The 19,921-nt window shown below is 35.2% G+C and overlaps 1 protein-coding gene across 2 annotated transcripts in view; it reads left to right on the top strand.

Moving 5' to 3' along the window:
• The first annotated feature begins 19 nt into the window (after window positions 1-19).
• Window positions 20-19,921, top strand: part of LOC106072160 (protein phosphatase 1 regulatory subunit 37-like) — a 45,389-nt gene continuing 25,487 nt past the window's right edge. For both annotated transcript variants that reach the window (XM_056024244.1, XM_056024243.1), the window contains exons 1-6: window positions 20-705; window positions 3,019-3,116; window positions 3,455-3,500; window positions 16,702-16,802; window positions 19,120-19,239; window positions 19,770-19,920. In XM_056024244.1, the coding sequence (XP_055880219.1) occupies window positions 162-705; window positions 3,019-3,116; window positions 3,455-3,500; window positions 16,702-16,802; window positions 19,120-19,239; window positions 19,770-19,920 (1,060 nt within the window). In that variant the 5' untranslated portion in view covers window positions 20-161. The remainder of the gene's footprint in view (window positions 706-3,018; window positions 3,117-3,454; window positions 3,501-16,701; window positions 16,803-19,119; window positions 19,240-19,769; window position 19,921) is intronic.

Raw genomic sequence — 19,921 nt, 5'->3', positions numbered from 1 at the left:
GTAGCCGGAAGTCATTTGACGCAGGCGTATAATGGCAGCCATCCGCGAGAGAGAATTCCGTGGTGCAAATCATTCATTGTGTTTATTGTTATTGTTTTAATTTCAATAATTTCTGACTTAACCTTAATCTCATCTTAATGAATGGCATGATACAATAGATAATGGCTGAAACACTCAACGACTCTGTCGGTAAAGACCCTTTGCAGGATGTTTTTATTGCCAAGACGTTATCTAAAAAAATAACAGCTGAGAGCACTGTTGTCAGTGTTGTAAACAATGAAGACTTGGCTGTTATAAACAAACAGCATCAAAATGGTAAAAAGTCCGAAAATCACAGTATCGATAATGGCGTTGTAAAGCAGCTAGATCTAGATGGGATTGATGAAATAAATGAACAACATGTACATATTCTTAACCAGGATTGTGTGAAATGGAATAATAATGGTGAGAATACTGGTTTAAGTCTTAGCCACTTCTGTGATTCCTACATTATTTCAGAGGAAACAGTTAACAATATTTCAGATAAAAATACACTTCATTCTAGTTCTGAAAGTGCCAATGATAAAAATACTCATCAGGCTAACAGTGAAACTTCAATAAAAAATGAGGAGCAAACCATTAATACAAAAGGAAAGAAGGGAATAAGCTTCCCAAAAGATACATTTATTTCAGGATATTTTGAACCTCCTGATCCTTGGAAAGATGGTAAGAATTACTAATTATTCTAGATCTGTGTTCAAATAGATATAGTATTATAATACAGATCTAATATAGATCTAAAATATAAGTTTATATATTTGTTAAATTTTCAAATAATAATAATAACTTTGATTTAGATATTATATATTATCTGTATCTACGCTATGGTTGAAACCCCCTAAGAAAGAGTATGCTCAAGCACTTCTTAGGTCCAACAGTTGTAACCTTCTTGTGTACCAGCATTAAAATGCCCCCCCCCCCCCCCAAACACACACGCAATACATCAACTATTTTTAAATGGAACGCCTCTCCCAAACAACACACTTTTTGGCCCTTGTATTCAGTGGAACAGCCAGAATTACAGTAACTCTAACCATGGAACAGTTTGAAAGTTTAGAAGAAACATCACCATTCACAACATAGTCCACTCTGTTCATATTTAGAAAAAAAAATTTCAGTCATAGATCTAAAATAATCTAGATCTCTACAACTACACCTTGCCTTATATAAATGTAAAAAAAACAACATCTTTACTAACCAAATTATACTCCTCCCCCCCCAAAAAAAAAAAAAAAAACAACACACACACTCACACTTTATTAGGCAGTTATATTCAGCATAACAGTTTTTAGGATTTAAAAAAAAATTTTAGAATAGAGTCCTACTTGTAGATCTAGATCAAGTCATTCTAAAACTGTGCTACACATTATCATTAACTACAATCTTTACATTTCAAACTGTAGTAATTTTTTCCACACACAAAAGCTTTCATACAGATGTTTTGTATTTTATTTATAAAAACACACTTTTGTAATCACACTGATATTTACTCAAAGTTGCCTCATTGGCTATTCTTTGGCTGAAATAGTTGCAGCTTCTTAAAGGCACATATCTGCAGGATGTCTGAGGGTCATTGAGTCCTGATTTTTTTCTCAGGGCAACTCCTCCAGCCTTTTCCATTGATTTGGCTTAGCTTCAAGGAAAAATTCTGAATCCAAAATCGCTTTCTCTTTTCTACGACTACTTCAGACATTATGCTCCTTTAACCCTGTGCCTGACTTACTATTACTTACTTTCCGCTTGTACTGCATACTATGTTAATAGGCAATTTTTTTAATAATTGGTGGGATTAAAATACCTGAGTTACATACAGCTAGTGGGGGGGGGGGGGGGCTTTTAACATTTGTTATAATATCATACACTATTATTATTTTTCTTTTTGAAAAGAAAACAACTTTTAGCTTAATTATCCAAAATATGAACAATGACGTTTGGGCAGTCTATTATTTACATAATATTTAATGCGTCTTTATGCACTAAATATCTTATATTGACAGTATTAGTATTAAAAACAAACCATATTATTTGTTAAATATATTATATATTATAAATATGGAGTGATTACCTACAGTTTTCAGGTCATATTCAAGACGAAAATTTTTTGCAATGATGCAGCAGCAGCTGAAAATAAATTTGGCATCACTAATATAATTCATCCTGTTTCCTTAAACCTGTATCAGATCATTTTGATTGTAATTTATCTTTCTGGAATTGTTTATTAAATTTTAAAGTTAGCTATAACTATATATTATATATATTTGTTTCTCTCTTTACATTCAAACTAATTGTAGCTTTGGAGCTAGCTACACTTAAGAATTATAAGCAGAGATGAAGCTTACTTTTATTATTTATTTTTTTAAATTTTCAAATTTAGTTGAGACTGGGTTTTATTATTATTAGGCTAGTATTAAAATATAGCCTATTTTATTATTTTTTAAATTTGCTAACTTATTCAACATCTAGCCTTTACAGACTTATTTATAATATTGTAATGATTCCCACTAACCAGGCTCTCTGCAAACTGCTCCACATGACATTACCAACTCAAAGAACTTGACAACTCAGGGCTCCAAAATAATGTAACACTTTAATGTCCAATAAGTCATAGCCAATACTGTACAATTAACTCCATAAGCTCCACTATTAATGCTTACCAGCACCATTGTTGTAACAGTGGATTTAACAGCTTTGAATATTTAACCCATTATTGTGTTAGTTAAATATTCTCCAACAAAGTTCTAAGGTAACTGGCATTTGTTGAACATTACCCATGTTGCCATGTAGCTCCAGCTACCATTTTTTAATATAATTATTTATGGGCTCAAAATTAAAAAAAAAAGTGCTCAAATTTTTAAAATTCCCCAATTGTATTACATATTATTTTAGATATTGATTATAAAAAATATATATATATATATATATTTATATATATATATATATATATATATATATATATATAAGTATTTGATTTTCTCTCAGCTTCACCTTGGACAACTGAAGAACTAATTAGTGCTTACAAGAAAAGCTGTGAGCTTCATGGAACTAAGCCAGTTGGGAAAATCATACAACAGTTACAAGTAAGTTGTTTTGATTGTTGCATACTTTTTAGTTACACTCAATGTAATGTGCAGCTTCAATGATAGTTCTTCAACATCTGAGGACCTTTATTTCCCATCTTCTTCAGTCTGGTTTCCAAGTAATCTAGACCTGAGAAAGAAAACATAAAAGCACAAAGTCCTTTTTTTTTTTTTTTTTTTTTGGTCTGTCTGACCTGTTGTGTTTCTCCATTTCACATAAATGAGCACTTTTAATACAGCTATACAATATGGATGGGGGAACTCCTTGAGAGCACAAGTTTATAACAATAATTCATAAGCAACCATAAGCTATATAAATAATCTGTTCACGATTTCAGGTAATATCTTCTTCTGGGAAAAGGGAGGACTTGTTTAGCCTAAAAGGTGAGTTGTCTGCATACAGTTCAATTCTTTTAGTAAGCAAAGTTTTTTTTTTTTTTTAAAGGTAAAAAAAAAGTAAGATCTCAGCACATAAGTAGTAAACGTTAATAATAATTTTTTTTTAATGCATAGTTTCTGTCATGCTTATAGCTTGCTCATTGCACCATGGTCCTATCTCTTTTGTGAACATGATGGGATGGGGTTACGTGGGAGAAGGGTTCTGCTCAGTAAGCACATCTCAACTTGAATCTGAGTGTATGGCACTCACCAACACAACCAAAAATTAACCTAGAATCTTTCCAGATTGACCTTTGCTGCTGAAGTCGAATTGTGGAACTATTTTACTAAATTAAGATATCACTCAAGCCTTTGTTAATTACCAAATATAATTAATCTATTTAGATTTATTCCATAATTCATAAACACACTTGCATATTGAATTCAGAAGAGGAATGGCACAAGTTTGTATGACTTGGAAACTCTAAAAGTTCATGAGAGAAAAAAACAACAACAAAAAACAATACCAAAATTTCAAAACAGATGGGACACAAATGATTTAATGTTATCTTTACATTAGCTTAGTGTTTTTTAAATGTCTTTTTTTTTCAAAGGATACAGTATATAATATTGAGTCTATATAATATTGAGTCATGTCCATATGGTTTTCTTAATTCTTTTTATATCCAGATCTTTCCTGATAATGGGTTTAGTATTGGTTTCTGGAACATTTTAATCAGCAATTCTGAACCCTGTTATGTGTACCACTGATCTGAAGTACACCTACACCTCTCTCTCTGGCTTTCACGTGGTGAAGCAGAAATGCCGTACAGAGCTTCTATTTATTTACTGAAGCAAGATTAGAGACTTCCTACAAGAGCGTACAATACAATAAGAACAAGGATGTATGGAGAAGTCTCAGGGGAAATGACCCTCGAACACAGCCTCCCCCAGGGCTCCGTCCTGTCATGCGCCCTTTTCACGGCCTTCATAAATGACCTACCGGCTCAGCTAAAATGCCAAAAGCTGCTGTATGCTGATGATATTGTCCTTTGGAAATCCGGTAGGAGCGCAACCACTATACAAAAAGTGCTACAATAAGACCTCCATACGCTCTGCTCATACACACAAAAATGGAGGCTAGAAATAAACACCTCCAAGGGTCTATTCTCTGTTCACGCTCGGGACTGGCATTCTCGGGCAACCTTTCCAGCTCTCCCTCAACGGAGTGGCTCTCAGCATGGAAAAGCTACCCAAGTACCTTGGTGTAACTTTAGATCGCAAACTAAAAATGTGTGAGCACATCCAGGATGTTGTAAGAAAGGCCTCAGGGAAACTTTGCATTGTGCGGAAGCTGGCATCCACGAAGTGGGGAGCCCGAGCAGACATGCTCCGATCCCTGTATTTAGGAGCAGTCCGATCACAGATAGACTACAGCCTACCTGTGCAAATTTATGGCTCTAGGACTGCTCTTGAACAACTTGATAAAATACAGTCCCAAGCACTAAGATTTGTCTGTGGAACCTTTAGGACAAGTCCAGTGAATGCGGCTGAAATAATGGCTAATATAGCTCCACTAACCCTTAGGAGGGAAAGGTCAGTACTGACCTGCTATGAGCGGTATAAAAGGCTGGATGAATACCTCCCAGCTAGAAAACTATTGGATGGTTGGAGATGCAGAAGACGTATCCAGATGCAGTCTTTTATGCATCATGCCACTAGACTATCTGATGAAGCTGGCCTCTCCACCAACCGACAAAACATTCAACGCTTTCATCCCCTTCCCCCTTGGTGTCGCTCAACAACCCCAGACATACGCTTGAAATTAGTAGACCCTAATGCCACTAAGCAAAGCCGTTCATCTAACGACTTTTAAATCCTAGCTCTGTAGACCATTAATACCTTCAAGCCCAGTGCTATTTTTGCATACACTGATGGATCGGCATCAATAGATTCTGGAAGAGCAGGCTATGGAGCCTACATCGACTTTCTTGGCTCTCACACAGTCAAAATCTTTGGACCATGTGGTAGTGTTTGCAGTTTTGATGCGGAGACCATGGCAGTCTGTGAAGCCTTAAAAGTCATTGACTCTCAACTCGGCGAGGGACATTTGAGGGCAACACAGATTGTTGTGGTCACTGACTCAAAATCTGTACTACATGCTTGCTTTGCAAAGCCCCTGACCATGGCCCCCCAATATCAACACTGTCATCATAGCTTCACATAACGTCAAACAACGCTATGGCACCCCTGTAATAATGCAGTGGGTACCGAGTCACATAGGTGTGACTGGCAACACTATCGCAGACTCTTTGGCCCACCAGGGAGGGCAAATTCCACCCACTGATCAGGCTGTAAGCTTTCATCAAGCCCTGGCTATAATACAAAAAACAGAAATGGAAAAGTGGTTTGAGTGCTGGGACAAGTCCCAAAAAGCCCGTGGAGTCTGGGAGCGCATGAGGCGTCCTGACCGCACTTCCCCGTGGTGGAGGCTGTCCAGGCCTGAGCAAGCTATTATAGCACAGTGCAGGACAGGCCACTGTCCTGTTGGCTCATATTTCTCGCGGCTATGGCCAAATTTCGATTCACGGTGCCCTCGCTGCGGGGAAGAAGAGGAAACCGTGCCTCATATTCTGTTTGACTGCCCCAGACTTGCTGATCTCCGTCTCGACAGGTCTGGGAAACCCAAAATTCTCGACCTGTATGGCGACATTCATGCACTACGCAAGACAGCAGGGTTTCTGTCCAGGGCTTTTGCAAGAGAGGATTTGAGCCTCTCAAGCCCTCACTCTAATGGAGTTTGATGATGATGATTTATTTACTTGTAAATTGGGTAACTTCAAAAAGCTACAAGGAACATGCAAAAAAACCTCAAAGGCTGAAAAATCGCTTCTTGAATATTTGCATTTTTGTCAATTAAATAATGTAGATCAAATTGGGGGGAAAAAAAGGTTCTTTAGCGTTAACATTGGTTATTTGTATTGATCATCTTCACCCCCCCCCACACACACACATACACACTCATTTGTTTTTTATTTTTTCCTTTTTAAGTTGGGTTTGGTTTGATGGAAGGTAGGCATGTTCTGCTTATCTAGTTAGGGCTTGGTCGCCCTTGAAGAAAGTGATCTTGGCACCACAGATCGATGTGCTCAATGTTTGAAGTGTGTGATCAGGGCCTGAACTGGACTAGTTATCTCACAGCTGGATTAGTTATCTCCCATTGAAATGTGAGATTGGAAATGATGCTATATACCCCGTGTTGAAACGTAGCCTGTATACAAAAAACAATTTTCCAATTTTTTTTTCATATCGGTTATATTTTTTCCCCTTCACCCCCCCCCTTTTTTTTTCCCCATCCATTTGTTGTTTTTCTTTGCTGAAAAGTGTATCAGCTGAATAGTGTCAGAGAGTTCTCCTGTCTGTGGTGTTATTGCGTCCTAACTATTACACAAAAGTTGTCCGCATAGTGGAGGGCAAGGGCGGTAATGAAATGACTGCGATGCATTAAACAACGAAGTTATAATAGCAATCCAATGTAAAAAGCTGGAAACTCCTCCCCCCCCCCCAACACACACAAGAGATTACTGCTTGCTGTCCCCGAATAAATGCCATTGTAAAGATTCTCGATAGAGCTTAAACTGTATTGATTTATTTCCAGAATATTTTTTATAGCAAATAGTGTCCATCTGAGGCATATTGGAAATCATGAGCCATCAAAAGATCGTTTATTTTCATTGCAAGCATCATACACTTTACACAGTCACTGTGTAGGAAACATGTATGTCTGTGTTTTGTTTCGTGAAGTACTGTACTGGAGCAATATAGCTTCTCTACTCCGCCCTTATCCTAACAACGTTTTCAATACAGAGATGGTGAAGGCAAGGATAAACAAAAAAAAATGTTTCGCTTTAACAAAAATCCAACCACTAATTCTAAAGGAAGTCATCCGACTTGTCTTCATTCCAAAGCCGATATTCCTTTACACAATAATTTACTTCTCTCTTCAACCAGGTCCCCCCCCCCCCCCCCCCCACCAAAGAAAGTCTGAACCAAGTACAGCATAGAATTAATTATCTTCTCTACTCGATCCTATTATTACACACTTTGTATGTGTGTGTGTCTGTCATTTCTAAACACATGGCTTGCTTGCTTAATGTCCTCTTTTTTCGTTTGACTACTAATAGGACTGAATTTAGCACACGCTTAAAAGTCCCAATAAGTGGAGTGTGAACTTTATCATTGAAACTTTTGGGGACTCATTTTTCATAATCGGTGGTCAATACATACATTTAAAACTTTCGCCTGGCAGATCGATAGAACGATGTTTGACTATGCCACACTTTGCTCAAGCATTGTTTTGTATTCCTGGTAAGATTTTGATTCTGGATTCCTTCCACATCTTTGGAAAACGAACCTTACTAGTAGCACGGAATTTTTTTTTTATCCTCACAAATGACTTTCAACTGAGTAGGCATTCCATATAATATATTTTGTAACACTCAAGGTCTATTATCCCCCCCCCCTTTTTTTTCCCTCAATGTTTTTCCGATTGATCATTTAGTAGACTTGGAATTTACAATAATTTCCTAAACCTCCGCATTTTTTTCTTTCCCAATGAAATAGTCAAATACTGATTCTTCTGTTGAAACACTGTCCACAATCAGATAATATGCTTTCAAAAACTCCTATCTGGTCTGTTAAATGCCTTGAGGGAGCACATTTACCTCAGGTTGGGGTGATTATTTTATACCTTGTACCAATACTATATATATACTGGTGACACTCTGATAGATCATTCTATCTAAAACTTACAAACGTAATTACCTTCCCTCTAAGCCAGCAAATCAACCACACATTATAAAAGCAAACTAGAAATGTGTATGATCCCATGTCAACCATTAAAGAAATAACACGCCTTCCTGTGCTTTGACTGCTTTCCTACTAACACCAACTGTGATGATTTGAGGCTTGGAAGATGTTCAACTCGGTATTTGCACACACTCGCCTACGTCTTGGTTCTTGATTGTGGCCATGCATAATGTCCTTATCGTTTAGAACTAAACTGTAGACACACGCCTTTGTTATGGGGTAAACCAGAAGTACGATTTGATGTTCACATACAATTGGAATGATGCCTTCCACAATGTTTGTTTGCTTATCGTAAACCGTCTTTAAGGCAGTAGAACTTCTTAGTTTGCGATATTGCGACCAGTTGCTGAGTAGAAAGGTTCTGGTTCGAATCCCAGTCTGGGATCGATGTCCGGACCAAGTTATTTCTTCGTAATGCATTGGATAGTTTTTAATGTGTTTTCTTTTAAGGCCTTGAAGATAGGGAGAGAGAGTTTCATTTAGCAGTTTTGTCCTAGCATAATTAAATGTATCAAAGACATTTCATTGTCTAGCGTCACTGCAACATATTTACATACACTGGGTGATCGAGTTAAGGAGTATGCTAACAAGATATGTTGAAGCGCAATAAGGTATATTCATATAAACATTTTTATTAAAAATAGGTTGATATGAAAAATAAATAATTTCATTGTGCAGTGGCTAGACGGCGTGGGTCACTACTATGCTATCTATTTTACTATGTGAATGATTTCCTATGTCCATTGAAATCTTGTATCTCAGCTCTAGATCTGCCTTCCCTGACCAATGCTTAACAAAACACATCAACGATTAGCATGTTTGGTTCATTAGGCATTACTCAGACTTGTACTTTCACAGCCCCACTTTGTATCCCAGACTCAGCGCTGGGAAGAGATATTAACCGTCCCATCTGTCTCTTCACGTGTATGTGTTGATCTTTCGCACTGTTCTCTAATATAATAGGCAGTCTGTCCACTGGGCTACATACCGTTTACCATGAGCAGACAACTCGTTTTCTTAGAATGATCAGGACTGTTCACCTTAAAGGGAAACTCCGATGGTTTTGACAATTTTTGATATAATATGTGTTTTGATTTACAGATAATGAATATATTTTTTTTTTTTTTTAATTTGCAATAATAACTTAGTAATTGATGTTTTTCTGACATTTTTTCTTCGCATCCAAAACGATCAGATTTTTACCAGGTTTCTATGTGACGTCTTACTAACCTATTAATTTAATCTGTTGACTTATTGTATAACGGGAGACCATACAGTAAAGTTTACATTCTAGTAAAAGAAATACATCTTTGTCTATGCAGTTAGATCTAGATCTTGTAAGCAAAGAAAAAAAATGCGTGTTGAAAGTAGATTTACATGCTTGACTAACCAAGGCTTGTGTATTTTCTCGCCTGACCACTCAACACACACAAACACTATCGCTTGGTTGTCTTGTCATGACCGACTACACGTAGTCTAGAGTAGCCTTACACTGACCACTTTGTTAGAATCAGTCAGACACACGATCTATTTACTATTTAGGACAGGGGAGGGGATTAGATGAAATTGTTACTTTTTTATCGAGCTGGTTATCCTAATGCTTTTAGATCTCTCTATATATATAACTGTACCATAGCTCTGGACTAGGCCATCACTAAGCCTAACAGCTACTGTAAGAATGAAGCGATACGATTGGTTAAATGTAGTCTCTCTTTCAGTATTATTGAGGGAAGTGACGTATGCCTAACCTAAAAACAAAATCTCAAAGAACCCCGTTTTTTTTTTTTTTGGAGATGTCAAGAATTTACTGTCTAATTTATTAAATATAAATGTTTCTAAGCATTTAAATACAAAATGGTAAAATGTTTACTATTACAACTTTTTACGCAGAATTTAAATATGTCAATAACTCAAATTTGAAAAAACATCGGAGTTTCCCTTTAAGATGGTCTTAAAGAAAGCACTGTAATGTGTAGTATTTATGTATTGTGTGAATTACTTATATCTGGGTCATGATTTTTATCAAGTTGTTTTTTGAATTGATAAATAAGTAGAAACCCTATGTTTGTTTTTTTGTGTATACATGTTGCATTGACTAAAACCTTAATTCACTCACACACGCATACACGTGTTTTTATCAAAACAATTTTATGATCCCCCCCCCCCCCCACAACAGCAATATCGCTTGTACCTGATTGAACACACAGACCGCCTTCTCTGTGAGGGGCAATGAATCATTTATCTATTCCATTGTTATTGTACTGATCCTTCCACTAATAAAAAAAGTTTAGTTGCATAGCGTTGTTGACAAACATTACTGTATATAAGCTTGTTTATTATTTCTACCAACCACTATGTTAAAAATATTTGTTTAAGTTGTTTGTTACCGTTTGGAAGCCGTGAACCAATAGACTTATCATTCGTACAGTGACACGAGGGTTGACTGGCCGACACACTTGCACGCGTGTTAACTATAACGTTGGATAGAAACAATGTTGTGTCCATGAGGACACTAGATAACCTTGTAGTGACAGATAACTGATCAAGTCGTCCTCGGCCCATCACCAGTGTCCCATGTACCGCGTTGACACCAGTTAGTTTAGAGCAGACCAAGACTCAGATCTATTTACTCGTATCACGTGACAAGGGGGACATCTCTTGTGCCGTGTGTGGACACAGTTGTACGCGCCGTGTCCCATCTTTATTTGACGCCAACATTCCACACTTTAGGGAAAGGAGAATAGAGAGAAGTAGCGCACTGAACACAAAAGTGTCTAGCTAGAAGTCAATAATATATATACACAGAGAGAGACTACGTCAGCTCAATAATCTCCCGCCACCGCAATACTCTATGGTGCTAAGTCTTGTTGTATTATTACAATATCAGAAAATCCTCTGCCAAGGACAGACGTAGACGGCGAAAAAATCTAACTTGACCACCGGCGGACAATGGTTATGCCTACTCTAGTTGTGGCAAAATATATAGGTCACATCTGGGGGGGACACGACAATTCGTTCACTGACACTGCGTAGCCACGGGAAATGCTGCATTCCTCATTGATCTTCGGACTATCATTATTATTGTTATTATGTTAGAAATGAACGAGTATTCATTCTCTGGCACTGACAGGGTAGAGTTTTGTTATTATAATTATTATTACAATGGCCACAATGTCAAGTATGAAACATAATACTGAATGATTGAAAGACATTTTTGTTGACTGGACTAATAATGTCATTCTGTGGCAAGCACTATCACTGGTCTCTACAGTAGGCAATCTCCACCAGCTGTGCGACCAAGTTAACTAGCAGTCAATGTGGAACTGTCACTAACACACACCAAGTTCTAGATATTTGTTGTTTTGATTCCAAAGTAATGTGGCTATGTTCCGTTCATATGGCGACTTAGTTTTCCTATTGTATCCTATCTACTGTGGTATTTGTTTTCAAGCCTAGTTGAACACATACGTATACTTAGGTCTACACATGTAGTGTCGGTGTGTACTATATACATTACACTGTTGGGATAGGGTTACCTGACGTTTGGTAAAAGGATACTTTTGGGTCGAGTGAAAATGTTCAACTTTCACTCGGTTATAGTAATCCATTTTTCGAATTCAATCCTTCCTATCATCTGGTTCAGATTCTTACAGAAATAGTGAATTTAAAACTTGACCGCACGACACGTATTACAACGCCTTCTCTAGCTAATGCTGAAATAACTATTTCGCTGAGTGGACAAAAGAGAAATACATTTTGCTGTGAGAGGCATTTTTTTCCACACATGGCAAATACAAAGAAATTATGCAAGCTCATTGGGTCCTATGTTTGCACTAATAATTACTTTCTTTTAAGTCGCTTAGACTGAAAAATTTGAAATGAAATAATGAAGATCTAGTTGTTTTACAGCATACATTTTATAGACATGTTAAATTAGTAAGCCTTGTTTGTATTTTTGTTCACCTCCCCCCCCCCCCCTTCTTTGTAAGTCCGTTTGGTTCAATAATGGAAGTACAGATGTCCGGTATCCTTGTATAGGGTGAATCTTTCCTTATCAAGTTTTTTTTTTCTTTGTAGGAATACCAAAGCGAAATAGGTTTCGGGCGCTAGCTACATCTAACACAACTAGACTTGATATTGTTTTGTGAGATCTGCTAATTAATATAGGTCGACATAGTCTACAAATGCTAGCGTTTTCCGAGCAGATAACAACGGAAGCCTATAATGGACAAATGAGAAGGTGCGGGTCAGTCGTACTCACAAATTACGTTACCCACAAACTTACACAAAATTGCATTCACTGTTGCAGACAATGTAGACCATCCAATACAACCATTGAATAACACGAAAGGCTAATTAAGTATAAAAAAAAATAGTATATACATGTCCATACAATCTGAATGCAAATAAAATAGAGTATTCTTTTGGAGGACAGTTAATTGCTTTTTGCAATGAAGACAGTGAAACCAGATACTACACTGCATCTGCAGTTTATTTTAGAACGAGTGTAATTGTCATTTTTCTTGGGGAAAATGCGACTAGGAAAAAATATTTGGGTTCAGAACTCATATACTTAAAAATGTCTCATTAATTCTAAATTTGCCAAAACAGTCTTACTTTTAATTAATTATGACAACGCCGTGCACAATTACCTACTCTGTCGCCATATTTGACTATTCTGATTTAAAACGTCATATTTTCGTAGGAAAAGGGGAGAGGGCGGTAGATTGAAAACGATTTATCATCATTAGTCCTCTCTCCTTTTTATAATCATTGCTAATGATTGCATTTGATATTAAAGAATGGAGTGGGAGCGATCGTCCCTACCTCCCATCCCCACCCCCTGAATCCGCCAGTGGTCTATATGTATGTGCGTACAACGTATGCATGCTTAATGCTAGATATTATTTATTAAAAAGATACATTTATTGGTTCAGACAAATGGAAATTCAGTGTGGCTACATTTGTCCACCTCAGCATAACTATTATAACAGTAACAATGTAGATGCAAACTTGAACAACATTCACACACGAAACACAGCAGTTGCATGTATCCGAGCCCTCTGAAAGGCGATTGTAATATTGGATTTTCAGTAACACTTTTTTTTTATCTAAACGCAACATGCGAACAGATAGACAGACAGCATAACAACTAGCGGTTCTTCCTTTAGAATATGTTCAATTGTTTTTTCTCTATCCTGGAATACGCCATAAAATGGTCTCCAATCTAAGTGTACTACAGGATTAGAGGGGCGCTTTGGATGCCACAGCTGTATTGTGTATGAATCTGAGTAGAAAGTACCACTAAATGTAAAGGAATATTCGGTGCACTGTCTGAGGTGCTGGCGTCCACTGTAAATGGCCTTCCTAGATTGTAGCGCGCGTCACACCCGGGCTGGTCGATAAGAGGAATGCAATATGTCCGTAGCGGCTCGCTTAAAGCCAATGTTTGGTGGGAAGATAGATGACTGTACTCAGTCAATCTACATTGAGCCGCTGAGTGTTCAAACAGTGACTTCAATGAACACATTGTCGTCTTTTCAAATAAAGAAAACCATTACTACTCGAGGACATTTCTGTTGACTTAAGAAATAATGGACAATCAATAGGACTCGGTCAAGAATGCTTGCGATTTTTTGTTGTTGTTGAACAATCTATCTATCTATCTATCTATCTATCTATCTATCTATCTATCTATCTATCTATCTATCTATCTATCTATCTATCTATCTATCTATCTATCTATCTATCTATCTGTCTGTCTGTCTGTCTGTCTGTCTGATCTAAAACTTAATGTAATCTAATCTAATTACATTAAATGTATTCTTAATCTAATATAAATCTAATCTATCCCTGTCTGATGCTCTTTCTTTCTTTGTCTTACTTAATCATGTCTAGCAGCCATCTTGTTCCAGTGTTCATCTATTACTCTATCTGTATGTTTTTCTGTGTTTTTCCCACACAACAGCCACTTACTTAATATTAATAGGACATCTGTTTAACTTGCAATATTCATATCAGGCTAAACTTTGGCTGCCCTATAACACCACAGTCCATTTTTTTTTAGTTCTTACTTCATAGCTTATGTCATCAGTAGTATTTTTTAACTTTGCTTCAAATGTGAGAGGTATGCTAAAAAAACTGGCCACTATTACAGAATGTTTCTCTCAGCCCTACTTGTATGTATCTTTTGTTTCTTCTTTTTCTCACACCTGATTCTCTCTCAAAGTGGCACCATGTTACATTAGAGCTGACTAATGTGTACACACACAAAGTATTGTTTTTTTTCTTTTTACAATGGTAAACTTGCAATGACATTATAGTCTTTCCCTGGTGTCACCTTGATATACTTTATAGAGAATAATGATCCATGAATGCTATTCACTGTCATGATTTAGATATATAATTATAAATAAGCATGACAATCTAAAGTTTTGTAACAGAATTGCATTTGAGTGTGTGTCTGTGTTCATAAACTTTTACCATTCATGCATCTTTTTTTTTTTCATAAAAGAATGAATGTTGTTTACTAATGTTTCCTCATTTCTGAGATTTTCAATTTAAACATATCCTCTAATCCACCTAGATTCTGTCAGACAAGGTAAACAGGGATTTGTTGTGGTGCTGACCATGAGAAACTTATTTACTTTTGGGCTCCATTAGTAAATCAACTTGACATTGCCCTCCCATATACCTCTATTTACCTGAACTTTTTTTTTATTCGCTTATCACTGTTTTGCATCTCTTATTCTCATTGTTGTGGTGTAAAATACAAAATTAGGTTGCAAAATGATCTTTCTTAGATACATTTAATTTGTTCTTTCAAGGGCAATTTTCAATCTTTTGATATATCATAAACTAATTGAACAGGGTACCCTGGGATGGTATTTCACTTATTTATCTGATTACCCTGAATGGCATCTGACGTCATTGTCTTCTGCTCTGGTTCAAAATGCATTTAAAAAGGATATGTTGGTCCAATGTTTGATGTCACAAACTCATTTCTTTTCTTTGATGTTTTACACTTTCTTCCTCTTGCTGCTTGCTTTATGGGATTTTTTTTTCAACACTAACCTGACAATACATATTGGCCACATGTGATCTAAGTTACAAGGACTATCTAAAGCATTGAAAGCTCATTTTTTGTTGGACAATAAACAAAAATGTGACTAGTTTGCTGGTGTTGGCTGCTTGTTCTGGTATTATGTTTATAATATTTTAGTTTTACAAGCTCTTGCTTTTTGAATCATTTTCCGAAATGGACTAAAATGTGCATTGCAGCAGAGAGTTGATAGTTTCATATTGATCATAGTGTTGATGGAAACAGGACAATTATTCACAATGCTACCTTATCACTAGGGTTATGAAGATACCTTGAAGGACATTAATTTAAGGACTTATTTGTTGTCTAACAAGACCAGTGTTTCAAAATATATTTGGTTTATAATGTTTTAGCTGTAGTGAATACATTTTTATTCATATTGTTTTCTTCATGCAAAATCTTTTTTTTTTAAATTAAATAGCTTAAAACATTTAAGATAGTCTATCTTCTCAATCATGATCATTTAATGTTCTTGTTTCTTTACATTTATTATTTCATGAATGACTAGTCTTCATCCTGTCAGTCATGAGTCACACATTACTCTAGTTGCTACTAAAATCTTTTTCTACATTTAATAACACACTCAAAGCATTCACTTTTTGTTTTTCATTAGCTTAAAGCATTCAAGTATAAAATACCTCTTTGTAGAAGGCAAAGTCTTACATTATGATGTGTGTGTGTGTGTGTGTAAATGATATATTTGAAATGCTTTGTGGGTGTGTGTGTGTTGTGAGCATGTTGTAAATGGTACATTGGAAACATTGAACTACTGAGCTCATGAGTGCTTTATTTTGTTTGGTGGCCAACTAGTAACAAGGAAGGTACAGGCATTCCAGTATTTACAGTGCTTTTTAAATGTAATTAAATATTTATTATCTCACTGAGATATCATAGTGCCCCTCTCTCAAGTACATGAATTGCTTTACTAATATATTGATATTACCATAAAATGATAATTTGGGAAAATGATTTGTGTATGTACGGTTTGGGGGGGGGGTATCAAAAATTTTTTTGTTCAGATGGAAAGTTTTGACCTGTGCAAAAATCCTTGTCGATCAGAGTAGTAAAACACTTAAGACATAGAGAAAAAAATGTTAAAGACAAAATATCTATTGGTATTGCGGATTACTGGTCTGAAAATGTATGGTTAGTTTCTGATCTAATTTGTCTAGCCAGCAATCAAATGCTCATTACCATTTATTAATTAAAAATTGCATTGATGTCAAATACTTCTAGGTGAGAAACTTGACCAAAAGCAATGTGAATGTATAGAAGAGATATTCAGAAGAGTGCAGTTCAAAACTTTAGACTTGGAAGCAAGCCATCTAGATGATGAGGTTTGTTTTTTTTTTTAACCATCTTGATAAAAAAAAAATTCTACTGTATTCTTCTGGGCTTTAAGAGATGTATTGTTTAAGTCTTATGTTTCCATTTTTTTTTGTTTTTTTTGTTTTTGTTCAGCCACCAACACTTTCTTAAAGACACAAAAATAAGTCTGATTATATACTTAGGGTATGCTTTTTGGGCTCCCTGATGTTGTATGCATATGATGATTTATTATATCAGATATCATTGGGCTGAACACACAGCACCATGCCCTATAACAGCTTAAAAAGATAACCTGGGTAGTTACCTTATTATATAAGCCTAAAAATTAACTTGATATATTTTCTGCTTGGACTATGTTTAGCATGAATAAACAAAGATCACATCTAACTGAATATTATTAAATGCTTCAACACTTTTTGATAGTTTAATGAGAACTTTGGTCTAGTTAGAATTGAGACTTGAAGGGTCTTGGTATTTGTCCTTCTACTTGTAATGACATCCTCTGTGCAGTTGAATTACCTAGTTACATATCTTAAACATGTTTAGCTGATTTAATATTGGAACCCTGCATATACAGCTTCATAGTTTGTGTGTACAATCTTACTTGTTAAATGTTTCATTTTCTTGAGGAATCAGTATTATGAAGGACCCAAAATTATTTTGAGACTAAGCCACAAATTGTAAACTGAATGTAGCAATCCATCACCAAATAAAAAGTAAAAAGAAAATTGTTCTTACAACATACATGCTATATGTTTGTGTAACATATTGTTAAATTATCATAGATGGGGCGTTTGGTTATTTATTCAACAATTGACTTGATAAATACAGGTTGCTAGAAGTTAATTTTTTTTTATGCCAATGGGTGCTCAAATAGATGCAGTTCTTGCTGATTTTACTAAGCTTATATCAACCCACTCTGTCTGTCTTATGTGGTAAAAAGTCTGTACATGTTATTTCTCCCACACCCATTCTTGGATCAAGCTGAAACTTTGAACAATTATTCATTGGCATTAACAAGACATGAATCAAATTTAAAAAATGTATCAATAGTCAATATATTACTTGTAATAATAATTTTTTTTTTATATTAACAATGGAAATTAATCCTTAAGAATTCACAGATATAGCTACATGTATAGGGTTTCATCCTTTAGATAATTGAACACGTTATTTCTCTTACACCTATTCTCAGATCAAGTTGAAACTTTAAACAACTATTTATTGTACCAAACAAAACATGAATCATTAAAAAAATTAAGCAATTAAGTATTGGTTATTACATTATTGAGTGCTGAGTTTTTTCCCTTAGGCCTTAGAAAATCTTAGTTTTAAAAAAAAAAAACATTTTTCATATTTTGCTTGTTACAAAGCTTATATCAACTCATTCTGTCTGTTTGGTACAAATTTTGAACACATTATATATTTTTCTTGTTTAATACTGTCTTCTTAGCATCTTCTCAGTTCTATATTGTAGACTTACCTAGTGCTATTCAAGAAGATGGCCACACTATGAAAACTCTAGTTTGACTGTTATAATTTTTCAAAGTAAAAAAATAAATAAATGTAAATTTTGCTAGAGACTAAATCTAGGTCTAGATCCAACAATGGTTTTGAAAGGACTATCACATTCTTGAAAGGGCTATCATGTTTGGGAATTTCCTAATGTAAGGCATTATTGATTCAGAAGTGTAATAAGAATAATTTTATGCATGGTCTGCTAATGAATATCAATAAACCTCTTTTCAAATGTAATCTACATTTTTGTATACAAATCAACAAGTGGAGAGAAAACAGGAAGCCGGAAAATATTGACAAAGAACAAAGTTTCTTTCGCAGAATGTCTTGAAGATCTATACGTTCACTTAAACAAGAACTGTTTTTGAGAGGAGGGTGGAAAGAAAGTGGCTGGTTGAAAATTGTTCAATTTTTAAAAAAACATAACATTCATTAGTTATTAAAAACAAAATAATCACTCTTAAGAAACAAAGAATATTTCATCAATTTAATGTTCTGCTCTAAAAGTTGCACTTGTCATTAATTTTCGGTCTCGAAGACAAGCTTTATTAAAATTATATAAAGGAGGTATTGTTTTTTTTTTTTTTTTAAGTATTTTTTTAATGCTTTTCTTGTTTTATTTGGCTAATTTATCTGCTAGGCTCAACTTGTGTTAGAAACATGAGTTTTGGTAACATAGTTTTTAAGACTGAAGTCATCTCCTCCTTGATCAGTTCTCTTAATGTCAGAAAATTCTATTAACTCTTTCATTACTTAATTTTTACCTACGCTTTGTGTCATCTTTGTATTGTGTTTTCTGGTCCATAGTGTGCAACAGCTTTGTTTGACATGATTGAATACTATGAAACAGCTTGTCAACTCAACATCTCCTTCAATAAAAACATTCAGGCCAGGGGCTGGCAGGCTTGCTCAAGGCTGGTCAGAAGGGTATGCGTGCATGTTTTTCTTTGAAAATATGTATAAAAACTTATTTTTACTGTGCATTTAAAGTCAAATTATCCTCTTATTTTAAGCCAAATTATCCTGCAATTTATCCAATTTATTTATCCTATGTATATTGAGCTTTGTATTAGCAAAATTAATCCAGACCATGTTTTTTTTTTTTTTAAGATGAAATTGAGAAGTGGATTAATTAATCGTTTGCAATTTTAATAAGAGCAACAAAATTAACATGTTCCACAAACCTGCATCATTTCCATTCTCCAGTTGAGTTATAGGATAGAGATGAGCAGAAACTCTAAATGAAGATTATATAACTTATAGCTTTTTGTGCTGGTTTTATAACTTTTTTAGCTTGCACCTTTCTTATAGTAATAAAAGACTTTTAAAATTTTCTGTAAATTTTTCTGTAAATAGTTATTAATGGTATTTATGATATGTATCACAAATATTTAGCTATTGTGTTTTATATTAAGAAAACTTTTATTAAAAAAAAATTTTTTTTTTTGTTTCTGTAGACTCCGAATCTCACCTATCTAGATATTCGAAACTGTGATTTGAATGAAAGATTTGTCCCTATATTTGGTCGCGCTTTAAAATTGGGATGTCACTTGACTATATTACATATGGAATGTTTGGCACTGTCAGGGAGACCTCTTGTTATTTTAGG

This window comes from Biomphalaria glabrata, chromosome 3 (assembly GCF_947242115.1).
Source record: "Biomphalaria glabrata chromosome 3, xgBioGlab47.1, whole genome shotgun sequence".
NCBI classification, from domain to species: Eukaryota; Metazoa; Mollusca; class Gastropoda; family Planorbidae; genus Biomphalaria; species Biomphalaria glabrata.
The sequence above is the reverse complement of the archived record's forward strand: the minus strand, read 5'-3'. Positions and strand labels throughout refer to the sequence as shown.